The 12,646-nt window shown below is 46.4% G+C and overlaps 2 protein-coding genes across 3 annotated transcripts in view; one reads left to right on the top strand and one right to left on the bottom strand.

Annotated features, from left to right (window-relative positions):
- The window catches only part of Bif (protein phosphatase 1-binding protein bifocal), a 29,568-nt gene extending 17,263 nt beyond the window's left edge, over positions 1–12,305 (top strand). Inside the window, exons 3-4 of one of the 2 annotated variants that reach the window (XM_076327975.1) lie at positions 7,180–7,357; positions 8,415–12,305. In XM_076327975.1, the coding sequence (XP_076184090.1) occupies positions 7,180–7,357; positions 8,415–8,623 (387 nt within the window). In that variant the 3' untranslated portion in view covers positions 8,624–12,305. The other variant, XM_076327976.1, reaches the window with a different exon arrangement.
- Positions 9,086–12,216, bottom strand: LOC143155348 (mediator of RNA polymerase II transcription subunit 22). The gene is made up of 3 exons (XM_076327977.1): positions 11,710–12,216; positions 10,910–11,500; positions 9,086–10,690 (listed from the first exon to the last, which is right to left on the bottom strand). The coding sequence occupies exons 1-2, from the start codon at positions 11,810–11,812 to the stop codon at positions 11,181–11,183; spliced, it is 423 nt and encodes a 140-aa protein (XP_076184092.1). The 5' UTR covers positions 11,813–12,216; the 3' UTR covers positions 9,086–10,690; positions 10,910–11,180.
- Positions 12,306–12,646: the final 341 nt, after the last annotated feature.

The raw sequence follows: 12,646 nt of genomic DNA on the forward strand, positions 1-12,646 counted from the left end.
CTGTTGGTTCGTCTCGCTCGATATCGGTGCGTTTCGTTCGTTCTTTCGAGTCCGCGATAAGAAACGATCGAAACGAAACCTCGAGCGACCGAGACGTCGAGTCTCGATTTCGATTTCGAAAACGACGAAAGTACATTTCCCAAAGAGTTTCGCGGTTAACTCGACGTAAATACCTTTACCGTAAATCGACAAGGTACGTAGCCGTAAAAGTGAGTACCTATGCGTCGCGTAAAGTTTATTCTCGCGGGGCTTTCCGTGAGCTGGAAACGCGCGCGCGGCGTACGCTCGGAGATTTCTTGGCCTCGAGAATGGGCCGTTCGGTCGCTTCCGAGCCGTGTGTTTTAATTTTATCGAAGCTGAAGGAATTCTAACGGTGAAAAATTGCACCGACGAGAGAGGCGCGTTGCCCGATCCGTTTGCATCCAAGTTGGAAAAATGGGAAAAATTGCGCAACAGCGTGCCGCGCGCGGTGTTGCTTAACCATCGAACGCTTAAACGGGCGAGGGTTTTTCTCGCGGTGTTTCGGCGGAGCCGAAAGCGAGATTTTCCGTGCCGGGACGAGACGATCGTGCTCGATTTTCGAATTCGCCGCGCAAACGAGGGAGGGCGGCTTTGTAGCTAGTCGCGCGGAATTTCGTCGACTCGCGCGAGCTATCGGCATCGTTGCGGTACAGCCCGGCATAGATAATTCGTGCTTTACGATTCACTTTGCTCCGCGCGTGTATTGCACGGTTTCGCCTCGCAAATAATCGGTTTTATCGGCGATACCTGTCCCGCGCCGAGTCGTCGAACGATAAATATCGCGCGTCGGGCCGGCTCTGGCGCGCAGCTCGCTAGGAAGGTAGACGAGAACAAAGAGAACGCTTCGTGCGAAATTCGCTGACCCTGTTCCTGCTCGAATATTTCAGCGAGCCGCAGATTTCTCTCCTGAAATCGAAGACGCGCGAAACAATAACGCGACGGGAGCGCCTCGCGGGAACAGAATTTCGCTCGTCGCGTAATACCGGAACGAGCGCGTAAACACACCTCGCGGCTAGGAAATTCGTCGAGCAACCGACTTCGGGGTAGATCCTCCAACGAATTCTCTTCGAATACGGTTACCTTCCGAAGGGCTTCGTCGCGAGACCCTCGAGAACGGACGCTTCCTAATGGTCTTGTCGGCTGAATAATCTTCCGTCGATTCGTAGGTTTGCTTCCCAATAACCGAGACAAACTCTTCGATAAAAGGAATCGGCTACGATAATAATAATAATAATCGTAATAATACCGCGTTGGAGTTACGCGACGCGAGTCGAGTCTATCGCGTAATAAATATCGAAAATTCTAATTGTACGCCGTTCGGTGTCGAATAAGATTACGACGAACAACCTCGATGCATCGTCGTGCTCGAACGACACCGTCGTACGATACAATACAAGTGCCACGATTTATCGAGGCTCGCGTCAAATTGGTCGACGAATCGCGGACAAATTTCGCAAGAAACATCGAACGCTTCGTTTACAATCGGAACGCGAGTATTACCGCGAGATTCTCGCGGTATTCTCGTTCGTCGTCGCGTTCTCCGATAACAGTAAAGACATTACGAGAGTGATTGCGCGTAACGTTCGATAATACGGACAATGGCGAATCCAACTTGGAATTTTACGTCGAACGACGACACTCGACCGACTGGCACCGATCTTTCGCCAGAGATCGTAATTTGCGATAAATTGAATCCAGAACGACGAATTCGCGAGTGTATCCGCACCTCGAACTATTTTGCGGTGATCTTTCTCCGCCGTAACCCTGCTCGAGGCCGCTCTCGGCGTCGAAAATATTATTTCACCGATAACCACCGATGTCGCGAGCGTAGAAAGTAGGGCTCGTAAATTTGTCCGGAATTAATCCCGTGTACCGCGCGTTTCGTCTACAGAGCGTGCACGGTAACGGAAACGAAGGTCGACTCGACGAATAATTAACGCGAAATTCGCAGAAGCGACGATAACGAGGCGTCGCGTCGCGTCGCGACGACAGTGTGCAGAATCGGGTTGCATAATTACCTCGCGTAAAACAAAAGTGCGCGCGAGTGCGGTTTTCTTCCAATCAGGGATTCTCAACCGTAACTTCCCACTTCGAGTTTGATCGGAGATATCCGTCCGGTATCGGCAATATTGCAAAGCGTGTACGATACGACCAGTCGTCGAACGAATACGGTGACAACGTGTATATACATATATATATGTTTCGTATCGGCGCTATCGTTCTTATCGTCGAGCGGCGATCACGTGGGTCGAGAGCGCGCTACCGAGATAAACAAAACTCGAAGGAGAAGAATCGAGAGACACTGTTCGAAACGATGGTTGCGTCGGACAATGATGCGGCGCGACGCGGTAATCGCGTGTTTGTATCGCGCTGAATTAGCAGGTACGAAACACGCTACCGAAGACACGTCGCGGATTTGTTGACAGTCGTCAGCGATTTTGCAATTGTCGTCGACCGGTCGGCCGTACTTTGCTGAAAATGGGTCGAGAATTCGAAAATTGTTGTTTACAGAACCTCTCGGTATCGTACGATGTACAGTTGCCGTGTCATCGTTTCGGTCGGCGCTTACCGACGCTACGGATCGAATTCGTTTACAGCGAAGCTCTCGTTTCGTGGTTTTTTCGTCGGTCGTTGAAAGGTCTGCCGGCTCGACGGAGTTTGGGCGCGTATTACGCTTCCAAGTTGGTTTTTCGTTCGTTCGCGTAACCATCGTGGCCACCGACCCCTTCCCTCCTCGGTGTCGTCACCTCGCGTAACGATTGCGGAATCGCTCCGTTCCCGAGAAAATTGCCCGCCCGGTGTAATTCTCTTTCTCGATTGTAACACAGTTGCAGCGCCTAGACGCGACTGCGAGAATCGCGTCGAGTGGAAAAAATACGGGATCCGAATCCAATTTCTCCGTTCTCGAATGGTCGATCGCGTAGGAACGAACGGAAAAAAGAAGCTATTTGAATTTCTAATATCGCTTCGTTACGGAAAAATCAGCGAGTAATTGCGGCCGCGGACCGTTACTCTCTCGTCGAAAAGCGCGCCACGCAGGGTGTCTGATTTATCGTGGCCACTGTGCGTATTTCCTGCGCTTCTTAACACGGTGTTTCGAATTCAAGGTCGTCCCGAAGATCACGGTTTACGGAACGTCTTTGAAAGGATTCGCTCTTTCGGAGCGAAGAATACGTCCGATGACGTTTCCTCGAAGCAACCAACCTCTTTCGAACGAGCTACAGCTTCGTTCGTAGAAATCCGTCCGTCGAATGGATCGACGCGAACGGAGAAACGCGTAAAGAGGATCGGACGCGGGCGATTCGTTCTAACGGTAATTCGAAGCGATCGTCGAAAGGTCCGCGGTTCGATTGCTCGACGAGTCGACGTTGGTTCGTCCGTAGCTCGTCAACGATCGTAGAGTACGTTTTTCGCTGGAAACGGGAAAAACCTCGACCCGAATCGAAAACGCTCGGATCGCCGCGACGAAGTTTCCCTTGAAATTGAATTCGAAAAGGACCGTTTGATCTCGTCGACGAGGAGAGGCTTACGGGTTTCGCGGGACCGTAACGGATGCGTTCGCGCGTCTAGTTTTTACCGCTGCGAACGAGCTTTGTGCGTCAATTTAACGCCGCGAGGAGACACGCGGGTGGTGGTTCGAAAGAGCGGAGAGAAGGTACGTCGCGAGGATAAATTCCTGGACGCTTTTATACGTACTGCGCGTACCTACCGTACGCGCTCGGAACGAGTCTCCGACACCGAGAAAAAGCCACGCCGTGGCAAGTCTCGTTTCCCCCCTGCGAAATCGTGTTTCAAAGGCCGCAGGTAACCCCGAGTTCGCGTTCGCGCCGTTAAGCTTTGCGCTAAGCGTTCCGGAATTATTGTCCGTTTCGCGATAAACGGGTCGTCCCGCGAGTGGACGCGTTTTAAACGTCGCGTTCTCGCGTTCTCGCGTCTCGCGCTTTTTTTCGAGGATGCGCGCAATAAAACCCTCCGTTCGTAAATGATCCGTGGTTCTCGAGGAACGAGAATACGCGTACCGATGGTGCCGCGCGAAAAAGATAATATCGAGCAAGGATCGTTATCCGCGACTGCATCGATATTCGCGCCGTAAATATTACTTTTTCTTCTCGTTCGACTTCGACATTCGTTCGAAAAACTCGAAACCGATAGACACACTTGTTCGATTTACGCTCCACTTGTCCACTCGTTGTCGGTTCGTTCGTATCTCTCTTTTTTTCTTCGATCCGTTCGACCGATTCGTAAAAAAATTCAAACATACGTTCCGACGACAGAAACGAAAGATTTTGGACAAGGACCGACCACGCGTTTGCAATTACCGTTCCCGGAATTTCGGAAAGAGACGTTCGTGGCGACCGCATTCTGAACGCATTACGAGGCAGCGGACGCGAGCACGAACACGACCGCGATCGAGACGCAAAACGTAACGCGTAACCGCGTAAAAGCCCGTTTAACTTCCTCCTTCCATTGTCCGGGACGATAAATTGCTTCCTTTCTCGCGGACGATAAGAGGCGTATTGTTTCGTCGGATCTGGTCGAAAGTAACGGGGCCGTGCGCGACATTGTCGGCGTTCGTTCTCGAGAATCGCGTCGGATATAAAGGTGAACAAATTTCTCGAAGTTGTTCGAGGCTCGATCGTCTCCGAGAGAGGACCGTACCGTACCGTTCCGTTCCGTTCCGTTCCGTTCCGTTCCGTTTCAGCCCGTCTCGTCCCCCGTCCCTCGTCCCTCGTCCCTCCGAAACCTGGGGGCGCGAACACGCTCACCGTGCGAAACGCGCGGTTTATTTTATCGATCGTAAAGATGCAAAGCAGAACGAAGCGGACAACGTCGTTACCGAGATATTCGTTCCCGCTTGTCTCCTTTTCGGTATTTAACGAGAGACGAAAAGAACGCGGCTCGGCTCGCGGAATCTGCCGAATCGATTCACCAACGAATTACCGGGGAACGATGACCGCGCGGAAGAATATCGTCGAGATAGGAGAAGACGAGGAGAACGTTAACCTTTCTCGCCGGTAGAAAAATATCTCTGCGGTGAATTAATTTTACAATTTATTCGAGTTGGCGCGCTCGGTGTTTCCTTCGACTCGAGCACACGGAACGATATCGTTTCCCGCGTTCCGATAACGCGCAGTGGTCAAAGGTTTAACGCTAAACGCGTTCGTTTTTCGCGCGTATCCGAAACCACGAATCGCTTCGGTCGTTCCGTAAATTTTTGCTCGTAAAGGTGCATTAGCGGGCACGTGCAAACTTGGCGCGGAAACTCCGTTGGCTTTGCCGCTCGAAGTTGATTTTACGGCCGAGAAAGCACGCGAGCGACACAAAAGGTTTACTCTCTTTTGAGGGTAGTCCGGTTCGCCGTTTTCTCCGTGAAAATCAATATACCGTCGACCAATGGGAACGAGTCTCGATGGTTTCCATGCATCCCGGTTCGAGGAACGATTCGACACTCGTTGCACGCCGAGCACGCTCGTTTCTCGCGAGCCAGGCGTCCGAGGACGCAACTTTCCATCTTGATATTTACCTCTGGCCAACAGTGGACGTGTCCCGTTTATCGACAGAACCATTTTCGCGCCAAGAAACTCTTTTTTCCCGTGCGTCTTCTCCCCGCAAATTTATGTTATTTAGCGCGAAATCGAGAAAGAAATTTTTCCTATCGGCTCGAATCAAATTGCGCTTTACCGCGCCGAACGATCGGTAAATGAGTTCGCTCGTTAACCGGTCGCGATGAAATTTCTTCGTAGGAAAGGCTCTTCCGTGAACTCGACGAGTTGCTAAACTGGCTCTAAAAACCGACGATTTTGCGGATGCGAGTTATTCGAGACGAACGAACGGCGATTGGTGATTAACCGATGTCGTTGATCGATTAGGATTTTCCGGAATCGTTGACCTCGATCGCTTCGAACGGTTCGTCGAAAAGACGATCGAAAAAATCGCGTATCCATCGCAAAGTTCGCAAAGTTCGCAAAAGTTGGAGATCCGTGCGGAGCTGAAAGGTTCGTTGGAGAGCTGCCTCCTGCGACGATTCGTCGTCGTTTCCGATTTATCGGAACAGTTTCTTTCGGCTCCGGTGGACGTTCAAACCGAATACATACAATTAACCGTGGCGAGCGGTCAACGCGTCTAGTTGAAATAAATGCCGGTACTGTTACCTCGTCGAGTCCAAAGGCTAAGGATTTATTCCCACCAGCGGTCTAATCGCGTTACGATTCCGGTCGCAGTGCGCTCAGATGTTATCCAACACCGTATACCTGTGAAATAACCCATGATCGCACCGTGACCGGACTACGTCTGGAACTTGAAAAGAAACGAAGATCGACGCGGTGGGCAACAACGATTCCGAACCACCGAAGAGAATCGTCTAGTTTCCGTTCCCTCTCTACGAGCTCGCGGAACAACCGGGGGTCCGGTGGTTTTCTTTCGTAGGGATAAAGGGCGTTTCACGTGCCTCGAAATATCGAATTCGATCGACGACGGCCGCGGAACGAGGAGCAAACGTAAGGCGAGTTTCAACGGCTCTCTGGAAAAAGAATTGCTTTCTCTTTTGATCGTGTTCGTCGAGAAGGAGCGAACGAGGAGGCGATGTCCTCGCTCGCAGTCGAAAAAGCATCCAGTGTGACGGGTTACTGTTATTCGAGGCTGCATGCCGTTGCCGTTGTTTGTTCTTCCCGTGTCTTATTTGTAGCTGGCCACGCGTGTTTCGCGATACGTACACCGGGGCTTAGAGGGACACGCGGCCGGGCATCACCTTCCGTCCTCCGTAACCGTCTCCTCGACGATGGTCGCGTGCGGCACGGAGAACGCACCTTCGTCGCCACGAACTTACCAACATTACCAAGCGTTGCGTCATTTATCGTTTCTCCGCTTCGATATCGTTATTGCCGTTAACGTCCTCGGGGTCGTCGCTCAGACGGAACATACGCGTTGCGAACAATTTACCAAATTGGGAATCAGAGTGCGGACAACGATCGCATTTTCGATCGAATATTTACAAAACGCGTGTACCTGTACACGCGGAGAACGAATAACGCGCGTATCATTTCGTTCGATCGATCGCGAGACCCGCGTATTTCGTAGACGGTATCGCGAACATTTCTGCTCTTTATCGCAATGGACGAGATTCGATGATTAAAGTGTGCGACGTTACGATTGTTTCAGCATCGAATACAGTTCGACGATACGGCAACCCGAACCTTCGAGTATCCCAGCGAGGCATCGATGTTGGAGGGCGAGAGCAGCGTGGATGGCGAAACTTCCGGTTCCGTCGAGCAATCAGCTCCGATTAGCAATAAAACGTCCTCGACCAATTCGCCGACAAGCATGCCGACCCTTCTCGGTAATTTTAATCGTTACTTCTCGCTACAACGAACGACGACGCGTGTCGTCTCTATTCGTTCACTCGGACGGTAGACACGAACCGTGTACCGTATTTCGCTAAAAACTATCTTCTCGTTTTCTTTCCGGTCTTTTACAGAGGCAACGATCGCGCGCCACGTTTTGTCCCGCGCAAACGGCTATAATCGGTTGCAGCGTTCTTTAAACGTCGATCCTGCAAAAGAGTCGCTAGTGTAGATCAGCTGCACGATTCCCAGAACCGCTTTTAATCCTTGCCGCACCGTTTGCTTCGAGTATCGTATTTAGAAATCACGTTCGCCCTTGTTTGTCGTTCGGGATCGAATCTTGTCTCGAAGGTGTCGCGCCGCGTTCACTCCCACGTGTGCAACACGTGTCTGTCTCGGAACACGCTCGTAAGCGGCTCGACGGGCTCGCTTCTCAATAACGCACTTCTCGACGACCAGGTATCTCGATTCTCGCTGTTCATCGACCGTTCAAAGGGATCGGTATTTTAATGGAAAAACATCGCTCGTCGAAAGGAAGGAAAGCGTACGTACCTATGTACGTACCGCGCCAAAGGCTCGAGCGTGTTCCGCGTCGCGCTGTTTCACACGCGAGAACGTGGCTTTACGCACGGATTACGCTCGTCCTCGCCTTCGAAACGTTTTTCGTTCGCTGCTCGCGCCTTGCCTCGTTGTGCGTTCGTTTCATTGTCCAGCTAGTACAGACCAGGGATCGAAGAAACCGGTTAATTTTTTTTCTTTCTTCCTTTATTCCGTTGGAACGAATTATTTGTTTAAAAAACATTTCCACTTTTGGGATTCTTTTCGAAAACGGATCCCATCGAACGGATATTTTAGAATCTCTGCGATAAAAGTTTTTCCATGGAACTGTACGATTCTTTCGGAAGTCGTCGAGTCGGATGTAATTCGATGAAACGAATCGCGACGTAATAATCAATGGAACGAGAATATTTTTGGAAAAGTAGCTACCACCGGTGCTTCGATCTCTGGCATAGACAGCGTAGCGTGCTGAAAGCTAGTGCTTGTTCCCTGCAGGTGTTGGCGGTCTAGCCAGTTACACGCCTAGCAAGGTGGATTTGACGTCCGAGGGCTTCGAGCTGGGCGTGACGAGAGCCGTATCCTCGAGTTCGATGCCTACCACGCCGGGCCAACCGGAGAACGAGATCGCCGAGGTCGACTATCTGAAACCGGCTCAAGACGGTGGCGCATGGGGCTCCGAAACCACCGGCGATCTTCTCTACTGACGCGGTTAGACTACCGGGAGAAGAGACTCGTGTAACCGAAAACACGCGATAAGCTCAAATCGCGGGGCTCTCCGAGGAGAGCATGGAATCCCGAAGTTCCGTGAACCGAAAAGACTAATTACAAAAGTATTCCACCGCCTCACCCTTTCCTCCCTTCCGCTCTCGTTTTCGTAAACACGAAAAAACGAGCCTTCCGCCGTGAAGAGCGACCGATCACCGAAGAAACTCTCGAATCGAAGGTTTTTTCGTTCGCGAAATTTCCTCTTCCCCCAACCCCCCACCCCTCGAAGAAACGCATCGTCGCGGAACGCCTTTTAATGTTCGCGCGCCCCACATTTCCCGACGCGGAGGATGAATCAAAAGCGCAAAGGTTTTCGTTCGCGAACGCGTCGAAAAAGGAGCAAAGTTTTTCTTAGATGATTAAGCAAAGGATAAACAAGAAACGGATCAACAGTATCATTCCAAGTATATGCATTTACTTTGTATTACTATGATAACGAAGCGAACAGACTTTCCTAAATAACGAGTAATTTCAAACTGCCAAGGTATGTCAGTGCTTTTCTTCTTCTTTTCTTTTTTGCGTGTATTTCGTTTACATATTTGAGCACTTAAAACGGAGAGCCCACTGATCGGTAAACGTTTATAAGGCGGATAAAGGAAAAAGAAGGACATCAACGAAAGCATATCATATCGTTTTGGCGCATTTTACAACAAACGGAGACAAGTCGACGATGGAACTGAACGTTTTTGTAACCTTTTTGAGATTACTTTAATGCTAAGCGATCAACGCGTCGTGTTCTAGCTGCCAGTCAAAGGCCAGAATTTTATGCAAAATTTTTTAGAAAAGATTAAAAAAGACAACGATCGAGTGTAAGAGAAAAATCGATCGAAAAAGAAAAAGAAAGTGAACGGAAACAGTCGAGTTTAGATTTGTAAAAGTTTTTGCCAAAGTAGAACGTAAGTCTACTTAGTATACTTAATGTATATGTACAATAAGTCAAAGTTTCAATCCAGGGATAATTGTAACGATTGTAAATTCCAAAAATTCATTATTTATACTGAAAGTATGTTAAACCGTACTAATATTTCTTACGAATGCTCAAGGTTCGTTCATACTTCAGTGTAGATACACACGTATACACACCACCACACACACATACACACACGCGCGCGCGCGCGCACGATCTTGTTTTGTTAGATTTGTTTCGCGTTTTTTTTCTTACGTTTAGACGAGGACCAAAAAAAAAAAAAAAGAAAAAACTAATCATTGTCAACTGCTTTTTTGGAAAACCATATTCATTTGTTAACGATTAATATTAATTTTAAGCGATTCAAATTTTGTACATACTAAATTATTGTCGGTCTCGAAGTTTTTCGTTAGGAGTTGCTTTGTTCAAAGAATTCGACGAAACGCGAAAATTCAATTACTTCGAGACAGATTCTACGTGTACTTTTGTTTCTTCTTTTTGTCCGTAATTGCGTTTCAAACAGTAACACACATCGAAAATTCAGATTATTACTTGTATCGCGTTTATAAGTGGTTAAAGAGTATGATTGTGGCAGTATGGGTAATTCGATTAGAGTTTAATCGCGTGATCGCGGACTGATTCAAGGAAAAACGTGCGATACGATAATAATAACGATTAAGATGGTGCATTTATACGCCGAACCAACTACTGTGTTCTAATTTCCGTCGCTACATTTAGACGTTATTCCGGCTACTATTCGCGTACTATCCTGCGACGTAACGTCGCTTCTCATTTAATTCCACGTTATCGTTCGATCGATGCTTGATGGGTCTGTGTCACAGCGTTGCATTTTACACTGTGATATTTTTATTATTTTTTCCTAGTATGGATATATAATTGCTTCCCAATCTTTTAAGGAACAGTACCGTGTCGACAGCTCAGTTTGTATTTCTACAGTACCATGTACGGAGCAAACGAGATTACGATCATGGAACATTCCGAATTCAAATGTTGCATCATTTATTTTTATTCCCGTCATTCGATCCTTTAAATATCGATGTAATCTCGCTGCTCCAGTTAAGGGGACTCCGTATTATTTCTGTAAATTATTGCTGTACAGTATGGAAAGGCATCGTCATACAAGGATTAAAAAGAAAATAGTATTACGCTCTAAGATTATTATTGTCACTATTCTCATTATTATTATTATTATTATTATTATTATTATTATTATTATTATAATATTATTATTATTACTGTTGTTATTATTATTATTAACTGAAGCTTGAATCCACTTTACCTTATTGAGTATACTTACCAGTTAGAAGTATCGTGTGATGTATCGTCTGTGTGTTACAAAGTATTCAAGTAATAAAATGAAACAATTACGCCCGAATTATCATCGAGTCTATCTTCCCACGTATCTTGTCGAGCACTCGCTTAAAAAGTAAGAATGTACTATCAAAATTATTCTTATTTGTTTAAATAAATATATACAGTTTACCGAACAAATAAATCACATTTCGGTTCAAGGTATGGTCTGTGCGACAAATACAAAATTATACATCCTCGAGAAGAAAAAATTTCTGTTATTTATATATAGACGTATAATATTCCTCTTCCAAATCGTACAAATCGGCAGCCATATCGTCTCTTAAAGATGCTAATTTCTGGTCGCACTCTGCTTGCTTCGTCCTGAACAATTTACTATTCTGTGCTATAGCTTCGTTTACAGAGGGGAAATCGTTCAGTATCAGATACTGTTTTATATCGGAAACAAGTTTCATTAGAGATTCTCCGGCACGTACGATATTAGCTGCTCTGACGTGCATTTCGTATGTATCTTGTTCGCACTGTGTCATTCGGGATAATTGCGAGTCACTTTCTCCTTTAGCTAGTTTTATGATTTCTGTAAAATTGTAAAAATATTTCTCAACGAAAACATGTATTAAAGTTTGATATATCATAAATACGAATAAGAAAAATACCAATTTCAGCTCGAGAGACATTCGTTATTAAATATAATTATACTTGTACACATTCGCTTTCCTTTTAAAACTTGAATAAAGGTATTGCATCGTTAGGCGACACGTACAAAGTGAGGTTAAAAAGACCTACCTTCGAAATTCTCCAGCATCGACTTTACATCGTCTTTTAATCTCGTTGTATAAGATTTTAATAAAGCTTCTTTGCTTTGCGGCAATGCTCGTTGTGCTGCCATTATCACGAAAAAGTAAACACCATTCCTTTGTAAAATATACCGGTCACACTATCAAAACACTTATCCTATCGTACATCGTTTTGTGACAGAACCACTGACGAACCATAGAATAGAAGACCTAACATTCAATGGTAGTTCCATCTCAGGAACTGAAGTACACTCTCGTACACAAATTCGTACCGTCTAAGAGAATGTCATTAACTCGATGGCATTGAGTTTCACCAATCCTTTCTGATCACGTTATGTATACTTTGAGAAACGCGTCGAAATATTAGCAGGGATTATTTAAACTTTATCATTGACTCATTAAACCAATGGTTGCTCGTTAAAGTTGAAGTTGTTGACAATATTTATTATGTAGCAATCACCGGTATCTATATTGCACGTATCAAAATTCATTCTCAAAACGTAATAATACTACTTTTAATAAATACTACATTAATCTATGGATTGATAAGGAAACTGAAAAGTGACACAGTATTGCCATCCAGCGACAAGCGGATCAAACTACTCATTCACTTACACGACAAGTAAAGTTTTAAGTGCGAAAAAGAATAATTGTTCCTTGGCTACAATAATTTAACGTTTCATTAATTTGTATCGTTTACACGGTACCCGCACAAGTTATATTTATTACATAAGAGAACCCAAAATTTTATGTTTGATTTTTTAGACAGAAAAATCATTGTCAAGGACAACTCGTAGATATCGATAATCGATTTACTCAAGAAACTTTAATAAATTTTTATAATAAATTAGCAACCGATTAGTTCGACATTATTTGCGACAAAAGATTGTTTGTTACTAATTTTAACAGGCCTCACCATGTGGTGA

Source organism: Ptiloglossa arizonensis, chromosome 2, assembly GCF_051014685.1.
Source record: "Ptiloglossa arizonensis isolate GNS036 chromosome 2, iyPtiAriz1_principal, whole genome shotgun sequence".
Lineage (NCBI taxonomy): Eukaryota > Metazoa > Arthropoda > Insecta > Hymenoptera > Colletidae > Ptiloglossa > Ptiloglossa arizonensis.

Bases quoted from the DNA above. Each gene is read 5' to 3' on its own strand.
- LOC143155348 (XM_076327977.1), bottom strand. From the start codon at position 11,812: ATGGCAGCACAACGAGCATTGCCGCAAAGCAAAGAAGCTTTATTAAAA. The intron at 11,501-11,709 runs GTAGGTCTTTTT...ACAATTTTACAG, and splicing joins GATGCTGGAGAATTTCGAAG to AAATCATAAAACTAGCTAAA.